The following is a 17,981-nucleotide window of genomic DNA, read 5'->3' on the forward strand; positions in this document are numbered from 1 at the left end:
AAGCAATCGGCTCTCTGAACTCGAAAACGGTAATAACACAATAGTGAGAGAGTATTGGCGGGTTAAGACGTAGCCTTTTCACCCTCAATTTGAGCTACAGACGCAATGTTCTTTTCTATGATGATTCTATCCGGGACGTGCTTGGTAGTTTTTATGTAGGTTCCAAACCTACCATATCTTTCCTTTAGAAAATGAGGAATACTGGGTTCAAAAAAGGGTTGGCAAATGGATAACTAATGCCGACTCGGGTTGGACCTCACATATCATGTCGGCTCAAAATGGGTTACTTATGCGAACACATCATCATGAGTTGTTTGATATTTTTGGTAGACTTTTTATATGTCCTTTTTAGATATCATCTTTTATAGATATTGTGCCCCCGTTCTCAGTTTCATAGATAGATGCCGGAAAAAGGCCTAATATGGGAAATGGACTTTCCACGTAGTTATGTATACTTAGATCAGTTACCAATTAGTTAGGAGTTATATAACTATGTAGGTACGAGGGCATACGACACACAATAATTAGTTAGTGGCTAGATGTTTACCTACATAGTAACTAGGTAGTAGTACATGTATAACCTTACTGTCGCGGTGGTTCCGACCACTCTCTACTACATACTTAACTATTTACCACTAGAGGGTTGGGTACTTGGATTTACCGGTGATCTTTTACTTACTTAGGAAAATGTAAGTATGAGAAGGACAAAAGATCCTGAGGCATAAATATTGGTGCCTCAGGTTTCAAAGGATATCCGAGAAAGGAACGGTCCCCCACTTGACATCATGTGATCCATAGTAAACGCAAATCAACTTTTAATACTCCATACTCAGTTTACATATATCCTTCGATCTTGACGGTGTCATCCATTTGGAAAGCATAATTGAAAGCAACGTCTTGAATATCACCACAGTTTCTGGTGTCTGCTTTCTCCCCCCACTGAAGCAACCAGCCCTCAGCGGCTTCACACCCAAAATGCCTATCAACCAGCCCTCCAACCAGATCAAATTCACCAACGTCTCGGTAGTCCGACTAAAGAAGGGTACAGTTTTATGTTATCTATATTGCTTTGACTTTTCTAACCTTTTATCTCCATCCAGGCAAGAAGCGTTTTGAACTCGCCTGTTACAAGAACAAACTGCTCGAATACCGATCCGGTGCCGAAAAAGACCTCGACAATGTCCTCCAAGTCCCAACCGTATTCCTCTCCGTCTCTAAAGCACAAACCGCCCCATCAGCAGAGCTAGCAAAAGCCTTCGGAACCGGTACCCCCCGCGAGGAAATCCTCCAAGAGATCCTTCGTAAAGGCGAAGTGCAAGTCGGCGAGCGTGAGCGCAAAGACATCCTCGAGCGAGTGGAAAAGGAAGTACTGGATATTGTGTCAGGTCGACTAGTCGACCCCTCAACGAAGCGCGTGTACACATCTGGAATGATCCACAAGGCGTTGGATCAACTGACCTCGGCCAGCGGACAGCAACAGACACAAGCGAGCGGGGAGGTGAATGGAGAAGGTGAAGATTCTCAGCCGAAGAAGCCGCTCTGGACGGGAGTTTCAGCGAACCGCTCGGCGAAGAGTCAAGCGTTGGATGCTATGAAGGCTCTCATCGCTTGGCAGCCGATCCCTGTTATGCGGGCCCGCATGCGTCTTCGTGTGACATGTCCAGTGTCCCTGCTCAAGCAGTCAGTCAAGGCTGCCCCAGGTGCTGCGTCAAATAAGGAGAAGGAAGCGCCCTCCGGTGGCTCAAAAAACAAGAAGGGGAATAAGGGGTCGAAGAAGTCTAAGAAGGACGATTCAGACGTTGAGGCTGGTCAGTCTGATGTTGAAGCTGCACCCAAGGCCCCGAGCACTGTCAAGGACAAAATCATGGCCTTTATCGAATCGGTTGAATCGCAAGAAGTCGTTGGTGGGGATGAATGGGAGATTGTTGGTTTTGCTGAGCCCGGTGCGTTCAAGGGATTGAATGAGCTGGTGAGCAATGAGACCCGTGGAAGAGGGCGGGTTGAGGTTCTAGACATGTCGGTCACACATGAGGATTGAGTTATAACCTTTGATTTCTCTACGGGATTTGCTGTACATGATATACCGATATGACTGACGACGAAAAGTACAAAGGAACCTTAGAATATACTAGATTTTGACATTCCATCTCATTCTGTTTCATTGGGGGGATTCCCTACAACGTAAGGGTGCAGAAAGTCTATTCTCGTGGAAAAAGGAAAGATGGATGACAGTCAAACAGTGAAGACATCCATGGATCCTACAGGGATGGAAAACATACATGGCATCAGCCATCAGCTCATAAAAAAAAGCCACTCAATATAGGAGAGTGTCTTTGCAGCCTTGGGGGAAAAAATGCAAGGACCTCAAAAGTATAATAGCCTTGAGGCATATCATTGACTCGCAACAAGAGGACAACTAAGAATATGATACAGTAAGACTAGGATATAGACAAATGAAAGCAAGAAACCCAACGCCACAAATGAGAGAGGTTTGGGTATTCCCAACAAAAATAGCAAAGTAATCATAACTCGTTTTTGTGTCCCTGGAGCAACTCAGACGTCCAACCCAGGCACGCCAATATGATCATATCCAGTCACCATCAAAACCACATTCTTACCCGGGCCAAGTTCTCTAGCAAGATCGAGAGTCTTGGCTACCGCGTGACTCGAGTCAAGACCAGCCAAGATCCCCTCGTGGCGCTGAAGGTTTCTAAATCCGTCCAGGGCAACCGTGTCGGTAGCCGTGGAAATTTCAATCCGGCCAGAGTCCTTCCAATGGGCGACCTCGGGGCCCACAGTAGACAGGTTCATGTCTGGTGAAATGGAGTGCGAGTCAAGGATCTGGCCATCATGGTTTTGGAGCAGGAGAGTACGAGCACCTTGCAGTACCCCAAGTCCACCATCTGTCAGGGCAGCTGCCTTCGCGGCTTCCACACCAACAAGACGAATAGATGAGTCATGAAGAAACGGCCTGAAGAGACCAATTGCACCGCTACCGCTGCCAACGGCGGTGACGAGGGCATCTGGCTGGCGACCTACTGCCTCGTGCATTTGGGCTGCGACCTCCTCGCCTAGCAGGGCTTGGAACGTGCGAGCCAGGGTCGGCAGTGGACTGGGACCCACCGGACTACCCATGAGGTAGTACGCAGATTCGTGATTGCAGACCGCATATCGCAGTGCTTCTGTGATAGCAGCACGTAGACTACCCATGCCGGAGGGGGTTCGAGCTGTCAGGACCTTAGCGCCGAGCGACTTGATCTCGAGCACGTCCTGCTCCTGGGCACTAGCGTCATCTGCACCAATGACGACCACACAACGCAATCCTAGACGTGTGCACATTGCAGCGGTGAACTTGCCATGTTTGGCCGAGGCGCAATCTGTGACGATCTCAGAGCGGCCCATCCGGCGAGCCAGCAGGAGCTGGCCAATGATGTTGCGGGTCTTGTGGCTGCCGTATTCATTCTTGTCCTCGCGCTTCAGCCAGATGGTAGCCCCACTTGCCAGACTGGTTAACCTCCCAGCCATGTGTAGTGGGGTGGTGCTGGAACGCTGGAACGTGGCATATTCTTCCCAGAACGAGGGGTCTGAGACGGTGGCCTCGAAGAATGATGTCAGCTCGTATAGGAATCCCATTATAGATTCAGGGGCGAACCGGCCCCCATAGGAGCCGTAGCCATCGAATGTGACCTGTGGGGCTCGGAGGCTGCCATCTACCTGCAGGATGGGGGTATACGGTGTGATTGTGTTCAATCTTGGTGTGGAGGTAGGCTTGACAGGTGACTCGGGGGGCGTGGAAGTGTTTCCAATGACGGTTGATATTGTCGTTGCTCTGGTTTCACTATCTGAGGCATTTGTCGATTCGGTTTGTGTGCTGCTATCGCAGCTAGAGGGAGAAACTGAAGAAGCCCTGGACTGTACGCTTCCAAGCCCCTCGAGGCAGGGACTCGCAACTCGTGCTTGAGCAATCGTTCTGCCATCGGGTCTCAAGCGAATGGGATCTTCCACGTTTTCTGTGCCATTTGTTGTGGAATCAGTGGGTTCATATGATTTGGAAGAGGAAAAGCAAAGAAAACGGCGCAGAGAGCGAAGCATGGTGTGTTTTATTGGATGAAGTAGAAGTTGGATTGATGTTTCGATGTAGTGATTGACAAACAAGTCACAAAGAGCCATAGAAAACAAAGAGAGTGAACTTGAAGAAGGAATATTCCATGTAATAGAAGTTAGGGCATGCTTCTAGTGGGCGAGAGTTGCATTAAGTACAGTGTAGACGTTCCTGCCTTGGAGCACGTCGGCATCTTTCAGCTCAGGCCAATTGATGAAAAAGTTCGATCTAGTCGGATTGCCTTTCTTGGCTAAGTACTTAGGTAGGTTATCTGACTAGCTCTTCTTTCAATTGCAAGTGGAGTACATTTGAAGTATATGGCCGGTATTGTGACGTTACGTAGGGGCCGTAAACAAGTACAAGTATATGCAGCTGAGTGTAAACATAACTGATTCTATTCTTACAGAAGAACTATGTATGGGTAAGACTCACTATAATTTTGTACATCATGGAACTATGTACAACACTCCTTATATTGTGATGATTTAGACTTCTGAGGCCAATACCTTCCTACTCATCGAACTCCTTTCCGGAATCCTTACCATTAGGAACCAGGTTAGAATACTCTGTGCGCCATACGGAGTAGTTCAATCATTCCAAATAAGCGAAATACTTCTAGATGCAATAAACCGCAGCGGTGACAGCAGTGGAACTCAAGCCCCAGCGCCAATGTGCTTAAACCCAATCTAGTATGATCAGATTCCACATCTTAATCGAGGCGTGCAACTTTACAGGGATCCAACCCCTCTTGGCACCACAGCCGATAATATTGATTATCAATGAACTTGGGGCCTGGGGCCTCTCAAGACAGCATCCCATATGGGCTGTGTTACACCGTGCGCACTCTCAGAATAGTCTTGTTGGTGTCTCACGAAGCCAGCCTTATCTCAGGCCAAATTCAAATCCACGACATGATTTATTCCAGGTCCCGTTCCACGTGTTACCGTTACTGTGTCTTCCAAACGACTCGGCTTATACGGAGTACAATGATCATTGCTTTATCCCAAAAATGAGACATATTAAATTCTATGCAGTACAGCGGTATAATTCTAACAGACCATGAATTTTTTTTTTCTTTTTTTCATTAATGGGATACTACTATGCCCTCAATTTCCCTATGGGTCATATTAATTCAAGGATCTCTTTCAGCCCCATCTTTCATTCAACTACGCATTCTACGAGGCTTCTTTCAACACCAAACTCTACGTTTTCAACTAGTACTTCGGAAATTATTAGGGAAATTACGAATTTTCAATAATAAAAATGCAATCCGCCGGCTAGCAGTTTTGTCGTTGGGATTGTTTTTTTCTTCTTCTGTGTATCACCGTCACAGCATGTGTGATATACGCTCTCCTTAAATTGTCTATATAATTTATCAAACAGAACTAGTTCTCCAATATTCACTTGTACTCTATGGTGCCCATGTAAATAATCATCTAGATTGACCTAGGGCGAAGGTGATCATGTGATGAATTTAATGTGACATAATTCAACCAATGGGCACTCATCCAAACAGTTAATGAGGGGGTTCTTTTACTTTCTTTCAATACATGTCAATTTTGTAGCCAAATATTAGAGTTAGTAAAGTATATATTAGCTAAAATTGAGGTTATGGAATGTTTGTGGTCGAAATGGGGGTCAGGATATGAATATATATTAGGTGGAGTGGACTTCTAATACAAACTGGTTATTTTGCACAATTTATTCATTGAATAGCGACGTAGTCTACAAGCGTCAATGACCTTTAGGATATTATGGGTTAGCAAGCTAAACTTATACCTAGGTGGGCTATAACCAGCTCGTAGAGACTACCATTTGAGGGAAATTCCTCTTCACTTACCTGAGAGCTCACAAGTGGCAATGTCTTTTGTGAGTATAATTAGAGCGACAGATTGTTCCAACCTGTGCATCGGCCGTTTCCGCGCATACTTTCAGGCTTCCTATGTGTTCAAAATACCAATTGTGGGAACAATGTTGGTAAAATTCAAACCTGTACCTGCATTTCTATCAATTTTGTTGGCCTCCACGATATATTTGACATCTGATGCTTCAATGGACGTGAAATCTGTTTGATTTATCCAGTATTCGGGATATGTGTGCCTATACAAGCCGAAAAAGTCGAGCGGCGTTTACTGCGAAAGGCCAATATGCTAAGCTTCCGGGATTTATCCAGGGCGAGGTAGCCTGCTAGATCTTTAGGATTGTGACTAAAATGTGTGGTTAACTATTAGTTTCTAGGTTTTAGCCTGTCATGTACGTGTGCTACTGGAATGTGTCTATAATCACTGCATTTGCTGCTTCAACCAGGGGACAGGCCCCATTACCGTAGGTAAGAGTTCTTCCGGTTGCATGGATGTTCTGATCACAATAAGCCACAGCAGCAGCTCAGGCAAGTCATCTAATCTGAATGTTAAAAGTACGGAAGCTGTTTCCATTGGGAATTGACTTTCCTCGGCGTACAACTTGAAACGGAGTAGCAATCACACCAAGCGATAGAGTTAATGCCCAAAGATTAATTGTTGATTTAATAAGTTTGAATGGTAGACGAAGTTCTTTTCGTTCTACCATAATTCCTAGAAATTGCTTGATTTCTACCATAGAGAAACTATATCCCACTTTTATACATGGTATATGATGTAATTTAGACAACTCGACTACGTCTGTAGGTAGCCTTGAAAAACCCCGAAAATGAGAACAAGTCGCTTTTGCCTTGCAACGAGGTGTGTAGAAACTTGAAAGTGCCATCAAACTTGATATTTCATGAATAAGACCGGTCTTTGTGACGTTGAGTCGAAAACTTACCCCAACGATTGATATTTTATTTTTATTTTTTATCATGACATTTTTGATTAAGTTAAATATCTCCAGCCCTATGAACTTAATACAAGAGTAAAAGCCAATTAGCGGCCTGAAAACATTGTCCGTGTCCGTTTTCAGCGCAGGTAAACCTCGAAATCCGCGAACGGGTCCCCCGCTCCCCCCATTACCCGGATTTTGGTGACCCGGGGTCGACACATATAGGGCGACAAATAATTATATGAACGTGTATTCCAAAGTTTATTCCTTAACCATTAATTTGGACTTGATTAGTCTCACTGTAATGCATACATCCATGGATGCTATGTACCTACATATGCACTATGCGGTATAATTACCCGTAGCCCAGACCAAGATCAAGTCAACACCAAAACAGCCTCATAACCTCATAGAGAAGTTATCCAACCCCAACGCGATAAGGTTCGCCCCCTTTGGTATTTGCACGGACACCATGCTCACCAAAAAGCCTATTGGTGATAGTCGAGCTGATCATACGAAACATTACCGGAATAGAGCGATATGCGATCTTGGCGCGGGGGAAGAAAGCTTGGCTTTAGCGGGGGAGATTCTTCGAGAACAAGAAGACTTGGGATCTAGAGCGATCTATATGGATCGTGCGTTGTACCTTTTTGGATTTCATTATTCGGAGTTTTATAGTCCAGGCCAAAGACCCACAAGGTTATCCGAAGCAACGGTTTATTTTTCTCTAGACCATCTAAGAAAGACATTGGCAACGTGTATATCGTGATAAAAGCAATGGCTCACGAGGCCAGGGGGTGAATGATTTAGAATCAAAGCAAAACCAACAGACCCCAGCCAAAAAAAAAAAAAAAAAGAAACTTAGATAAAACAAACAGCAAAATCCTTAACGGGTATACGCTTAGATGCAAATGCATAACAAATGTGAGGGAAAGACCATCGCTAACTGAAAGTCCTCGGCATCTAGCGAGGAGCGACTTGGTTCGCGGAGTGAGTTCAGAGATGGTGGACATCAATACTCAAGATGGTATCGAGATGGTGATGTCCGACCGTGGTAGAGGAACCAAAAAAAGGGTTGAATAAATAAAAGACATCGAGTCTCGAGGAATGGAAGGGGTGATTCGTAAAAAAGGAACAATCTCCTGGATGTGAAGAAAGTAGGTTGGGTATAAGGGATAGATGACTCAAGCGCAGACCTGGACGGCGATCAAGGCGCGGGCGAGATCCTCGGGGGCGAAAGGGAGATCCTTTCGGGCGGACATAACGCACGGGGTTATCGCGGGCGAGATGGCGTGGACGAGGGGTGAAGAGTAGCGGATGGACTCCTTGAGGAAGAACTTGGGGTCCTTTGAATCCTCTGGGATCTCGTAGATAGAGCCCTCGTTTATCAGGGTCATCATTGAGCCATTATAGCTGGAGGGGTCGACGACGGTGGAGGACTGAGAGCCGGAGTCGGGGCCGCGTGGCGATGATTCAGCAGGGGCCTCTGAATGGGAGGAGGCTATCGAAAAAAAAAAACCGACGTTAGAATTAATTTTCTTGGATAGAGGTGAGGTTTTTGATTAGGGCTGGGAATGCGTACCTGGATCGACATCATCCTCCGGAGACACCGAGTTATCAGAATCGGATGGGCCGGTATAACCGCCGGAACCCTCATACGTGGCAAAGGGTGAGACGGAGATTTCAAATGAACGAGTTCGTTCGACCATTGCACCTTCGAAGGACCAAGCGGCTAGGCTCTTTTGGTGGGCGCGGTCGAAAGGACCACGAAATTTCGAAGGGGGACACTCGTGTCGTCTATAATATTCGACCTTGGGCTTTCCATTATTTTTGGAGGAGCGGAACACCCGCTTGACCTTCTCGCGGAACGTCATTTTGGAGAGAAAAGAGAATTGTGAACTGGGATATTCAAGATTCAAATTCAAGAAGTTCAGAGATCAATGCGGGCGGTTCCTAGGAAAATGCCTCAGTGCATACCACTCCCGGATTGGGAACGGACGCGGTGGGTGTGCAAGCACGAATAGCGGGGTTTTTGGTTCAGGAACAATGTAATCATTCTATGATTTCTATGATAGAGAGAGAGAGAGAGAGGAAAATTAGTAGAAAGTAGAAAGAAGGAAGTAAAAAAGAAGAGATGGGGAAATGCGGGAATTATAGTCGATGGATGTGGATGCGACGGCAAGAGAGATAAGCCAAGGTGGGATGTCCGGATTCCCCAGAAGCGTCTGCGGTCCATATCCGGTGAGGATATTGGGGCAAAATGGCCTCAAACGGGATCCACTGTGCGAGAAGTGCAAAGTACGTATGTTGTAGATATTATCAGATTCATTTGCTACCTTGCTACTCCGTATCTATTGCACTTCAATAGTCAAACATTCTCTACTTGAAGATTCTAATTGTCGATTCAATGTCTTTGTATATCGGCAACCCCGACAAATTTAATTCCCCGAGGAGGTGGCCCGAGAACCGGCCGAGTCTGGGCCAAGAAATTGCAATGTCACTGTTACTAGCACACTTCCACGGAGTAAGGTGATTCAAAGTAACAGATAGTGGTAACGAACAGGATCCTTCATATTGGCTGCGTGTCATAAACCAAGTATAATAGAACGATTGATCATCCGGGATGTCGGTGGCGTACTGCAGCGAAGGCTTCCAGAAAAGCGCGGTCAGCCTCACGGTTACATCATTATAAAAGCGATGTGTCACGAAATATCGCCGAATTGTCATTGTCATGAAATGTGTTGATCAAACTGTCCAAGCCAACAGACGGGAATAAACCGGAATTGGAGTGGAACTTGGCTTGCCCCCGATTGCCCCGCTTGCCTCCACTCGGCACGTTTTTGCCGCGTTTGCCTGTCCGTGGGGTGTGGTATTGGTTAATAATGCACATTTTCATTGCCTCTTCCAATAACACGGCCGGCTGGCCCAATGGCAAGGCGCTTGACTACGAATCAAGAGATTGCAGGTTCGATCCCTGCGTCGGTCACTTCTTTTTTGTTTTTGTTTTTGTTTTTATTCTATTTATCTGTTGGATTTCTGTTTTGTATTTTGATTTTATTAGGCATAATATTATGTTGATGACCTCATAGTTTATGATCAAAGGTCCAGTTGGCATTATTTGAAATGCTATGTTGGAATATGCATGTAATAACGCCTCAACCCACTGCCACGCAATACATCATACACAAAGTACACCTAGTGGGGGTACCATTTCTGACTCTATTGGAGGTCCTTTCAAAAGCCATGGATCTTGAATTTTACGGAGTACTTTGCACTTATTGCACTTATTTTACTTATTTTACTTATTTTACTTATTTACTATTTTTTACTATTTTAATGATTACGTATGTACTATTTTTGTCTTTGATTGTGATCCTCTACAGTTCCAGAAATGATGTAATTACTATTTTGCCCTTTCTCCAAGAATGTCCAGTCCTTGAGTAACTTGGGCATGGAATATACTGTGTCCTGTGTTCGACTTTGCACCCTTCCCCAGATCATCCTTGAGCCCCCTTGGCCCTGATTACCCTACTTACTGCCCCTGGGCGGCCCCTAGTTGCGCAGGCACAACCCTATTTACCCGATGCAGACATTAGGGCTGGCCCAAGCTCACACGACCAGGGAACTATGAAGAGACATCGCATGCGGAGGAATGTACAGTAAAAATGGAGAGAAAAATGAGAGAGACAGATAGAACGAATTGAAGTCTTTGATTTTGAATAGAAATTTGAATGCATTTGAATCTAATAATAGCCGGATAGAAGTCGAAAATAAAGAAAAAACTTTGTGTTCCAGAACTGTCCTCACCACGGATCCCAAGAACCCTAGCGACGAGAACATACCGCGTCATCCCTTACTTGACTTCTTCCTTCCTACACTTCACTACTATCGTAAGTTGACTTATCTTTCTTCTATATTTCAGTCTTCTGACCAGCGCAGAATAAATTTCATCTCAACAATGGCCAAGAAAGGAGGAAAGAAGAACAAGAAGGGCAGCAAGCCCGTCGCTGCCGTTGTAGACAACGTCAAGGACGTGGTGTAAGTTGAAAAATTCAACATTATGCCACATCACCATCTAACTGCTCAGTGAACCCGGTCACGAAACCGTCGACGAGACCAACCAAACTGAAGGCCAGACTGAGACTGTCGAACAGACAGAGGCGCCCGAGACTGCGACACAGCCTACCGAGACCGTCGCTGAGCCTAGCAAGGCGCCGGAGCCCACCCCCGCGACCTCGGCCCCCGCAACTGAGATCCCAGCTGTGGCGGAGACCAAGGAGGCTGTGAAGGCCGAGGAGGCTCTCGCAACAGAGAACAAGGGTACAGTGGAAGAGGCCGTGGAGAAGGCGCAAGCCTCCAAGGCCGGCCAGTTGGGCGAATTGGAAGGTGGCGCTGCCGCAGGCACTGGTATGACGCGTGTTAGTCAAAATGCGACAAGGATTTCAACTAACTTGGAAATCTGCAGCTATCCTCCCGGAGACGACCACTAAGGAGCCCGTTCCCTCGATCGCCACGACCGGCGTTTCTGAGACATTGGTTGAGCGACCCAAGACCGCTGAATCAACCGATGTCCCTGCTGTCGTTGCGCCCGTGCCTCCCGCCGTTCCCGTCGAGGCCGATGCTGCCCACTTTAAGCGCCCGTATGAGAATCCCATCTTCAACAACGAGGAGAACCTGAAGCCCCACAAGATGCCCAAGACCGATGAGGAGGCGCTCGGCGCTAGCGTGGTGGAGGACAAGAAGACTATTGAGACATTGGCCGGTGCTGGACCCGCTTCCACCGCTGCCTTGACAACCCCTGAGCCTGTGCCTGTTCAGGCTGGGGAACCTAAGGCTACCGAGACTCCTGTAGTCGCCGAGGCGCCCAAGGCCGCCGAGACCCCTGTGGTCGCTGAGGCACCTAAGATTGCTGAGGAGAAGAAGGTCGCCGAGACTCCTGTGGTCGCCGAGGAGAAGGTCGAGGCACCTAAGGTTGCTGAGACACCCAAGGTTGCCGAGGAGAAGGTCGCCGAAACCCCTGTAGTCGCTGAAGCACCTAAAATCGCCGAGGAGAAGAAGGTCGCTGAGACTCCTGTGGTTGCTGAGGCACCCAAGGCCGTTCAGAAGACCCCCGTCGAGTCCGCCCCCAAGAGCACCCCTGCTCAGACCGGCGCCAGCAAGCCTGCCTCCTCTCCCGAAGCGATCGCCGCCGCGAACGCTGCCATTCTTTCTTCCAAGGGCGATAGAGCTGCTGCTCCCCCGGCGGCCGCCACAGTCGTTGCCAAGGAGGCTGAGCCTAAGAAGCCCGAAGCTGCCCTGAAGCGTGGTGAGGAGCCCCTGCCTAAGGATGAGGCACCCAAGCCCGAGACTAAGGCCGAACCTGTCAAGGAGGAAGCTGGCAAGGCCCAGCAAGAGACCCAGAAGACATCTGAGCCCTTAGCAGAGCAGGTCGAGAAGAAGAAGGGCGGGTTCATGTCCTGGTTGAAGCGCAAGTTCAAATGAGTTAATTAATTCGCTGTTGGGGGGGTGAGAGAGCCGGTGCTGTACGCTAGTTGGGGATGTTGAGGTGTGGGGGCTTGTAGGCTACCTCAGGTTGCCTTGGGGCTTTGTTTTTTGTTTTTTCTTTCTTTTGTCAGGCTTTGATGATACACCAGTTCAAATTATATATCAGAATCAGAATTATAGTGCTTATTATTTGTGTCCTGGGGCCTTGTAATGTATAATTAAGGAGTTGGTATTATTAGATTATTTCAGACTTGTTGGGTTCCATGTTGTCTGATGTACACCGCCACTCAGGCGTCAATGCGTAGCTCCAGAGGAACATCGTATGTAGCAATAACTCGATTGTCTATCTACCTTTCCCCGGCGAATCAGCATTTTCGTATCGTCGCCGTGCACTGAAGGTCGTCATTGGTCGTGGCGAGTCAACGCTTTTTGCCGTAACCGGATTTCAACACCAGCCTCCCCATGATGTCAAAAGGTGAGAAAAGGGTTGTAACCAATGCAAGACATAAAAAACCGAGGCAAGACGACATCAAGGATGCCAAGTTATATCACCCGGTACCCTGGTGGAGAGTCCAGAAGCCGATTGATTGACCTGACTTGGCTTCATGCCACAAAGTGGCCTTGTTTGCTTCGACAGGTTCTGGTCTTTGCAGACGCGTTGCGTCCACTGCCTTCTAATCATCTCCTTGGTAGAGGCTGTAGCAGAACGTCCTTTGAAACTATTAGTCCTGTTGTTGTATATTTCTGGACAGTGCTATATCGACCCTACCAGATGGTCCGTTTGCTATGACCATGCGATCTGGTACGGGATGTCGCACAGTTGGTTATCAGGTTGACGGTAATTGAATCGGGGTTTGCTCTATACAATCATCGTCATTATAAAATCTAGTGATACTAGACGTAAGGAACATACCTTTATCGAGACCCATGGGTTGCTAGCCTCGAGCAATTTGAATATCCCCAGTTTTTCTTAGGAGAGAGGAAAGGAATACCGACGAACAACGCCAATAGAGCATTTCAGCAGATAGATATCGGTATTGTTGGTCCGGGGTATTCACGACTAAACAAGACTGTATTAGTTATTGCACTAGTTAGCTCCTATATAGTTATTGTGACTTACCGATGAGAATGATCATGAAAAGTCAACTGTTCTTTTGAAAGAGGTTTCCTGTGGCTTTAGATTGAAGCTGAAGAAACCTGGTTCGATCACTTCGAGGAAATTGTTTGAGGTCGGATCTTGGGCTCCTCGCCTTCCTTGGTCGGTTTGGTTCCAAACACCTAGGTGCATTGGAGTTTGGGGGTCCTAGCTTGAAAGCCAACCCCCCCTCCAAAATGGAATGCCTCCAAAATGGAATGGCCCATTTGTGTCAGCGAACTTTCTGAGAGTCGATCTAATCCTGGATTCTCACGCTCAGGTAATTCCCTGTTTCTAAGGGGATGGAGTTTGTACGGCTGTGCGAGTGGAGATGAAGGGAGAAAGGAGAAAGAGGAAGGGAAAGACCAGGGGAAGGGAAGGACCGGGGGAAGATGAGTTTACGAGAGAAGGCGAATAAGTAGGCACAACCCAATTCTACCACATCATACTACATGTAGTAATAGGCAGGTACTACTTTTATATAATCTCTGCCTTATTTTAATTCTCTCTTCTATTCCTACTTCTCAGTAACATTTATATTCCTTTGAAATGTATCTATCTCCCCCCCTTAGTCAACACCGTAGACCCCGTGAAAGAAGTTGCCATCTAGTTCAAAGTATAGATCATGTTAGGGAGTCAATCAACCAAGTAGATCAGAACACCTGGCTTATTGGTGACCTGATTCTCCATTCTTCGAGTGGTCGTTCCGATGCCTCCCCTTAGTATAACCCAACCGACAATCTTAGCTACACTCTCACCAACGCGCTCACCCCTCCACCTTGGACCGTCTCACTACTTACGGATAATCTGAAGACTGTCCTCGTGTATGAAGCCGGAGATAGATCTGCAGTGTGATCTATAGGCAATAGCGCCTTTTGTAAGGTCAAATTGCTCGTGGAAGATGCAACATCCGAGGCTACTACATTGTATGAAAAATACCTTCATCGAGACCAATACTCGTAGTATCCTGTGAATTTGCCATTGGCGATGAAATGGAAGAAATAATAAACGGACGCATTGAGGATAGCCGCCAGGGCTACCAGTGAGAACAATGAAAGGTTCTTCATCTTGTAGAATAAAAAAAAAGGAATGTGGACTGTCAGGAAGACAACTACCGCCGGGGCATTGGAAAATGAGGGTAGGATGGAAAGGAAAGTAGCCCTCCAACACTACATTCGTCGCATCTCATATATACCAAGATCTAGCATAGGGATTGACGGGTCCTGTAGTCAGTTTTACGAAGCGATGATAGCGCTTGACAGTTACAAGTTGGGCGCTAAGCCCGAAGTTATACCGTGTTTTAGGTACTCCATTGTTCGGGTAGACTTGTATAAAGTTCAGTTAGCTCAATTTATGCACATAGGGCTGAAAAACCACATAAGATACGAAGTTTAGGGCAAAACAAAAGGGGCTTTGGTGATTTGATGTTAATGTTGACAAGGACAGCATATAGAGGAGAAGGTTGTATTCTCAAACAGAAGCGGACAGCTTGTCAAATCAGGCATAAATGCAGAACTTGAGATAATCTGTCTTAAAAGCGAAACATCCAAGAATTAAGCCAATTGCTATATTGCTCCATGCTTATAATCTTCCAGTTCGGTTAAATAGATCCAAAATTTGAATGCCAAAGTGATTATGATCTGTAGATGTTCCATGTGTGTACAGTAGGTCCGGTCATGTCAACGGGTAGATCCCTGGCAAGCGGGGTCCCCGCAGGCTACCCGCTTATAAATCTGGTTCGGGCCTCGGTAAGATTCGAAGGGATATAAAACCGGAAGATTAGAGAAGTTCTACATTCCTCACATATTACTACTTGAGTTCTTCAAGATGACATCCCTTCCACGTAAGATATGGGAACATCCAGCCCCAGAGTTGACCCAGATGGGTCACTTCCAGCACGACCTAGAGAAATCCACCGGACGCAAGTTCGATGTGAGTGAAGATAGCCGATGTAAAGATACTCTATAATCTAACTTCCCCCAGAATTTCCATGATATGTACCTGTATTCAGTCAAGAACCGTTCGGCATTCTGGGAATTCTGCTGGAAATACTTCCAGCTGATCCATGAGGGGTCCTATACCAAGGTAGTCGATGAATCCGCTCGGATGGACAGCGTGCCCGAATGGTTCGCTGGTGTACGCCTGAACTTCGCCGAAAATTTACTTTTCTCGCGCGTTGCTGGAGTCAAAACAGACAAGGAAGACGACAAGATTGCCGTTAGTGAAGTCCGAGAAGGTGCTGCGCATGAGGTTGTCCATCTTACCTGGGGTGAGCTGCGACGACGGACTGGAGCGCTGGTTCAGGCTATGAAAGCTCATGGGGTCGTTCGGGGTGATCGTATTGCTCTCTGTGCAGCAAATAGTATTGACACACTGCTTGTGTTCCTGGCGTCAACGGCTCTGGGAGCTATCTTCTCGTCTAGTTCTACGGATATGGGTACTAAGGGTGTTCTGGATAGACTGCTTCAGATCAAGCCTCGTTGGCTGTTTATGGACGACTTTGCTGTTTACAGTGGCAAGACCATTGACTTGCGACCGAAGATTGGGGAAATTGTTCAAGGCATGGAGTCTGATCCTGAATTTGAGGGAGTCATCGCACTACCTCGGTTCTCTTCGCGGCCGGCGGATATCGGCTCCATTCCTAGGACTAAGACTCTGGCGGAGTATCTCGAAAAGGCAGGCGGCAACGAGAAACTTGAATTTGAAAGAGTTGGATTCCGTGATCCTTTCTTGGTGGTTTACTCATCTGGCACGACAGGGCAGCCGAAGTGTATCGTCCATTCTGTGGGTGGTGTGCTTCTAAACTCGATGAAGGAGGGGACATTGCACGCTGAGCATAGGCCTGATTCTGTCGCCTTGCAATACACAACTACTGGATGGATTATGTATATGTGCGCCGTGCAGACTTTGCTCTTTGGTGCGCGGGTTGTGCTATATGATGGAAGCCCATTTATTCCAAGCATTACGGCTTTGGTTGATCTTGCAGCCCAGGAAAAGTAAGTCGTCCTTCTGTTAGCATACTCTACGGTGTAAAATCCAGGCTAATCAATTGCAGGGTGACCCACCTTGGAATATCACCCCGGTGGCTGCATGAGTTACAGCAGGCTAAGATCAAGCCCCGTGAGAAAGTTGACCTCAGCTCTTTACAGGTTGTCACAAGCACTGGCATGGTCCTACGAGATGCATTGTTTGAGTGGTTCTACGACGAAGGGTTCCCATCCCATGTTCGCCTGAATAATATTTCTGGCGGCACTGATATCGCAGGGTGCTTTGGAATCGGCAACCCTCTTGCCCCCCTGTATGTTGGCGGATGTGGCGGATGTAGCCTAGGCATTCCCGTGGAGGTTTACGATTCGACAATTGAGGGCGGGGACGGAATCAAGGGTGAGCCCGTGGAGGAGGGTGTTCCGGGCGAATTGGTCGCCACGTCTGCTTTTCCCAACATGCCCACACTGTTGTGGGGTGACGAGGGCGGCAAGAAGTACCATGATTCGTATTTTGGGAGATTCGATAGTGGGCCCACCCCCCCTCTTCATCTGCCTCTTTGTATGGTCGCTAATTATCTACAGATGTGTGGACACACGGTGACTTCGTTTCCATCCATCCAATCACGAAACAGATCGTGTTTCACGGACGCGCCGATGGGGTCCTCAACCCATCGGGTGTGCGGTTTGGATCGGCAGAGATCTATCGGGTACTCGAGGGTCAATTTTCGAAAGAGATTGTTGACTCCATATGTGTCGGCCAGCGACGACCAACAGATATAGACGAGCGGGTCATGCTCTTTTTGCTCCTGAAACCAGGGGTAGCGTTTACGCCGGACCTGGTTGCACGAGTGAAAAGCGCGATTCGTACAGAGCTGAGCCCCCGCCATGTGCCGATGTTCACGTTCGAGACACCCGAAATTCCGGTGTGTACTTTTGTAACAAAAACAAGATCTTTTAAAGCGGGACTGACCCACGTATATCGTCACAGACCACAGTCAACCTCAAAAAGGTGGAGCTTCCTGTGAAGCAGATTGTTTCGGGAAAAATCATTAAGCCATCAGGGACACTTCTCAACCCGAAGAGCCTAGACTTCTACTATCAATTCGCCAAAGTGGAAACGTTGCGCCAGAGCAAGCTCTGAGTGGACTCTTGGGCCTCTTTCGTATTTCATGTGTCTCCATATGAGAGGGGTAGACTGGGTCCATTGGGATCGTCACTTGTCTCTGCCAAGCTTTGACCAAGCTTTAGCAATACCAGGATCGTCTTGGGGGGTTTTGTATGTGAAGACTTAGTAGAAGGGAGAAGGTAGATTCAGTTAGGTAGAAGAATTAAAGATTATAGTATTGGAAGGAATAAAATCAATGTAGAAGAAGTGTAGAAGAAGAAGAAGAGAGAAAAGTGATGGGCTGATGGAGTCGGTGCGTGCACTGCGTCATTAAATGTCTCCGCACGTGAATGGGTGTCTGTCTATTTATCG

At 47.1% G+C, this 17,981-nt stretch overlaps 5 protein-coding genes across 5 annotated transcripts; 3 read left to right on the forward strand and 2 right to left on the reverse strand.

Annotated features, from left to right (window-relative positions):
* Nucleotides 1-975: 975 nt before the first annotated feature.
* Nucleotides 976-2,038, forward strand: N7537_007374 (guanine nucleotide exchange factor SDO1; the record flags this gene model as incomplete). The annotated part of the gene is made up of 2 exons (XM_056898431.1): nucleotides 976-1,042; nucleotides 1,101-2,038. 2 exons carry the CDS (start codon nucleotides 976-978, stop codon nucleotides 2,036-2,038), a joined length of 1,005 nt encoding a protein of 334 aa, XP_056750507.1.
* Nucleotides 2,039-2,553: 515 nt separating this feature from the next.
* N7537_007375 (tryptophan synthase) lies at nucleotides 2,554-4,092 on the reverse strand (the record flags this gene model as incomplete). Its single annotated transcript, XM_056898432.1, has 1 exon — nucleotides 2,554-4,092. The coding sequence occupies one exon, from the start codon at nucleotides 4,090-4,092 to the stop codon at nucleotides 2,554-2,556; it is 1,539 nt and encodes a 512-aa protein (XP_056750508.1).
* A 3,990-nt stretch (nucleotides 4,093-8,082) lies between these two features.
* N7537_007376 (uncharacterized protein) lies at nucleotides 8,083-8,772 on the reverse strand (the record flags this gene model as incomplete). Its single annotated transcript, XM_056898433.1, has 2 exons — nucleotides 8,083-8,399; nucleotides 8,481-8,772. The coding sequence occupies 2 exons, from the start codon at nucleotides 8,770-8,772 to the stop codon at nucleotides 8,083-8,085; spliced, it is 609 nt and encodes a 202-aa protein (XP_056750509.1).
* Nucleotides 8,773-10,856: 2,084 nt separating this feature from the next.
* On the forward strand, nucleotides 10,857-12,379 carry N7537_007377 (uncharacterized protein; the record flags this gene model as incomplete). The annotated part of the gene is made up of 3 exons (XM_056898434.1): nucleotides 10,857-10,936; nucleotides 10,986-11,305; nucleotides 11,364-12,379. 3 exons carry the CDS (start codon nucleotides 10,857-10,859, stop codon nucleotides 12,377-12,379), a joined length of 1,416 nt encoding a protein of 471 aa, XP_056750510.1.
* Nucleotides 12,380-15,398: 3,019 nt separating this feature from the next.
* N7537_007378 (acetoacetyl-CoA synthase) lies at nucleotides 15,399-17,645 on the forward strand (the record flags this gene model as incomplete). The annotated part of the gene is made up of 5 exons (XM_056898435.1): nucleotides 15,399-15,449; nucleotides 15,501-16,513; nucleotides 16,573-17,030; nucleotides 17,087-17,427; nucleotides 17,493-17,645. 5 exons carry the CDS (start codon nucleotides 15,399-15,401, stop codon nucleotides 17,643-17,645), a joined length of 2,016 nt encoding a protein of 671 aa, XP_056750511.1.
* Nucleotides 17,646-17,981: the final 336 nt, after the last annotated feature.

This window comes from Penicillium hordei (assembly GCF_028827395.1).
Source record: "Penicillium hordei strain IBT 12815 chromosome Unknown utg000004l_segment0_segment0, whole genome shotgun sequence".
Taxonomy (NCBI): Eukaryota; Fungi; Ascomycota; class Eurotiomycetes; order Eurotiales; family Aspergillaceae; genus Penicillium; species Penicillium hordei.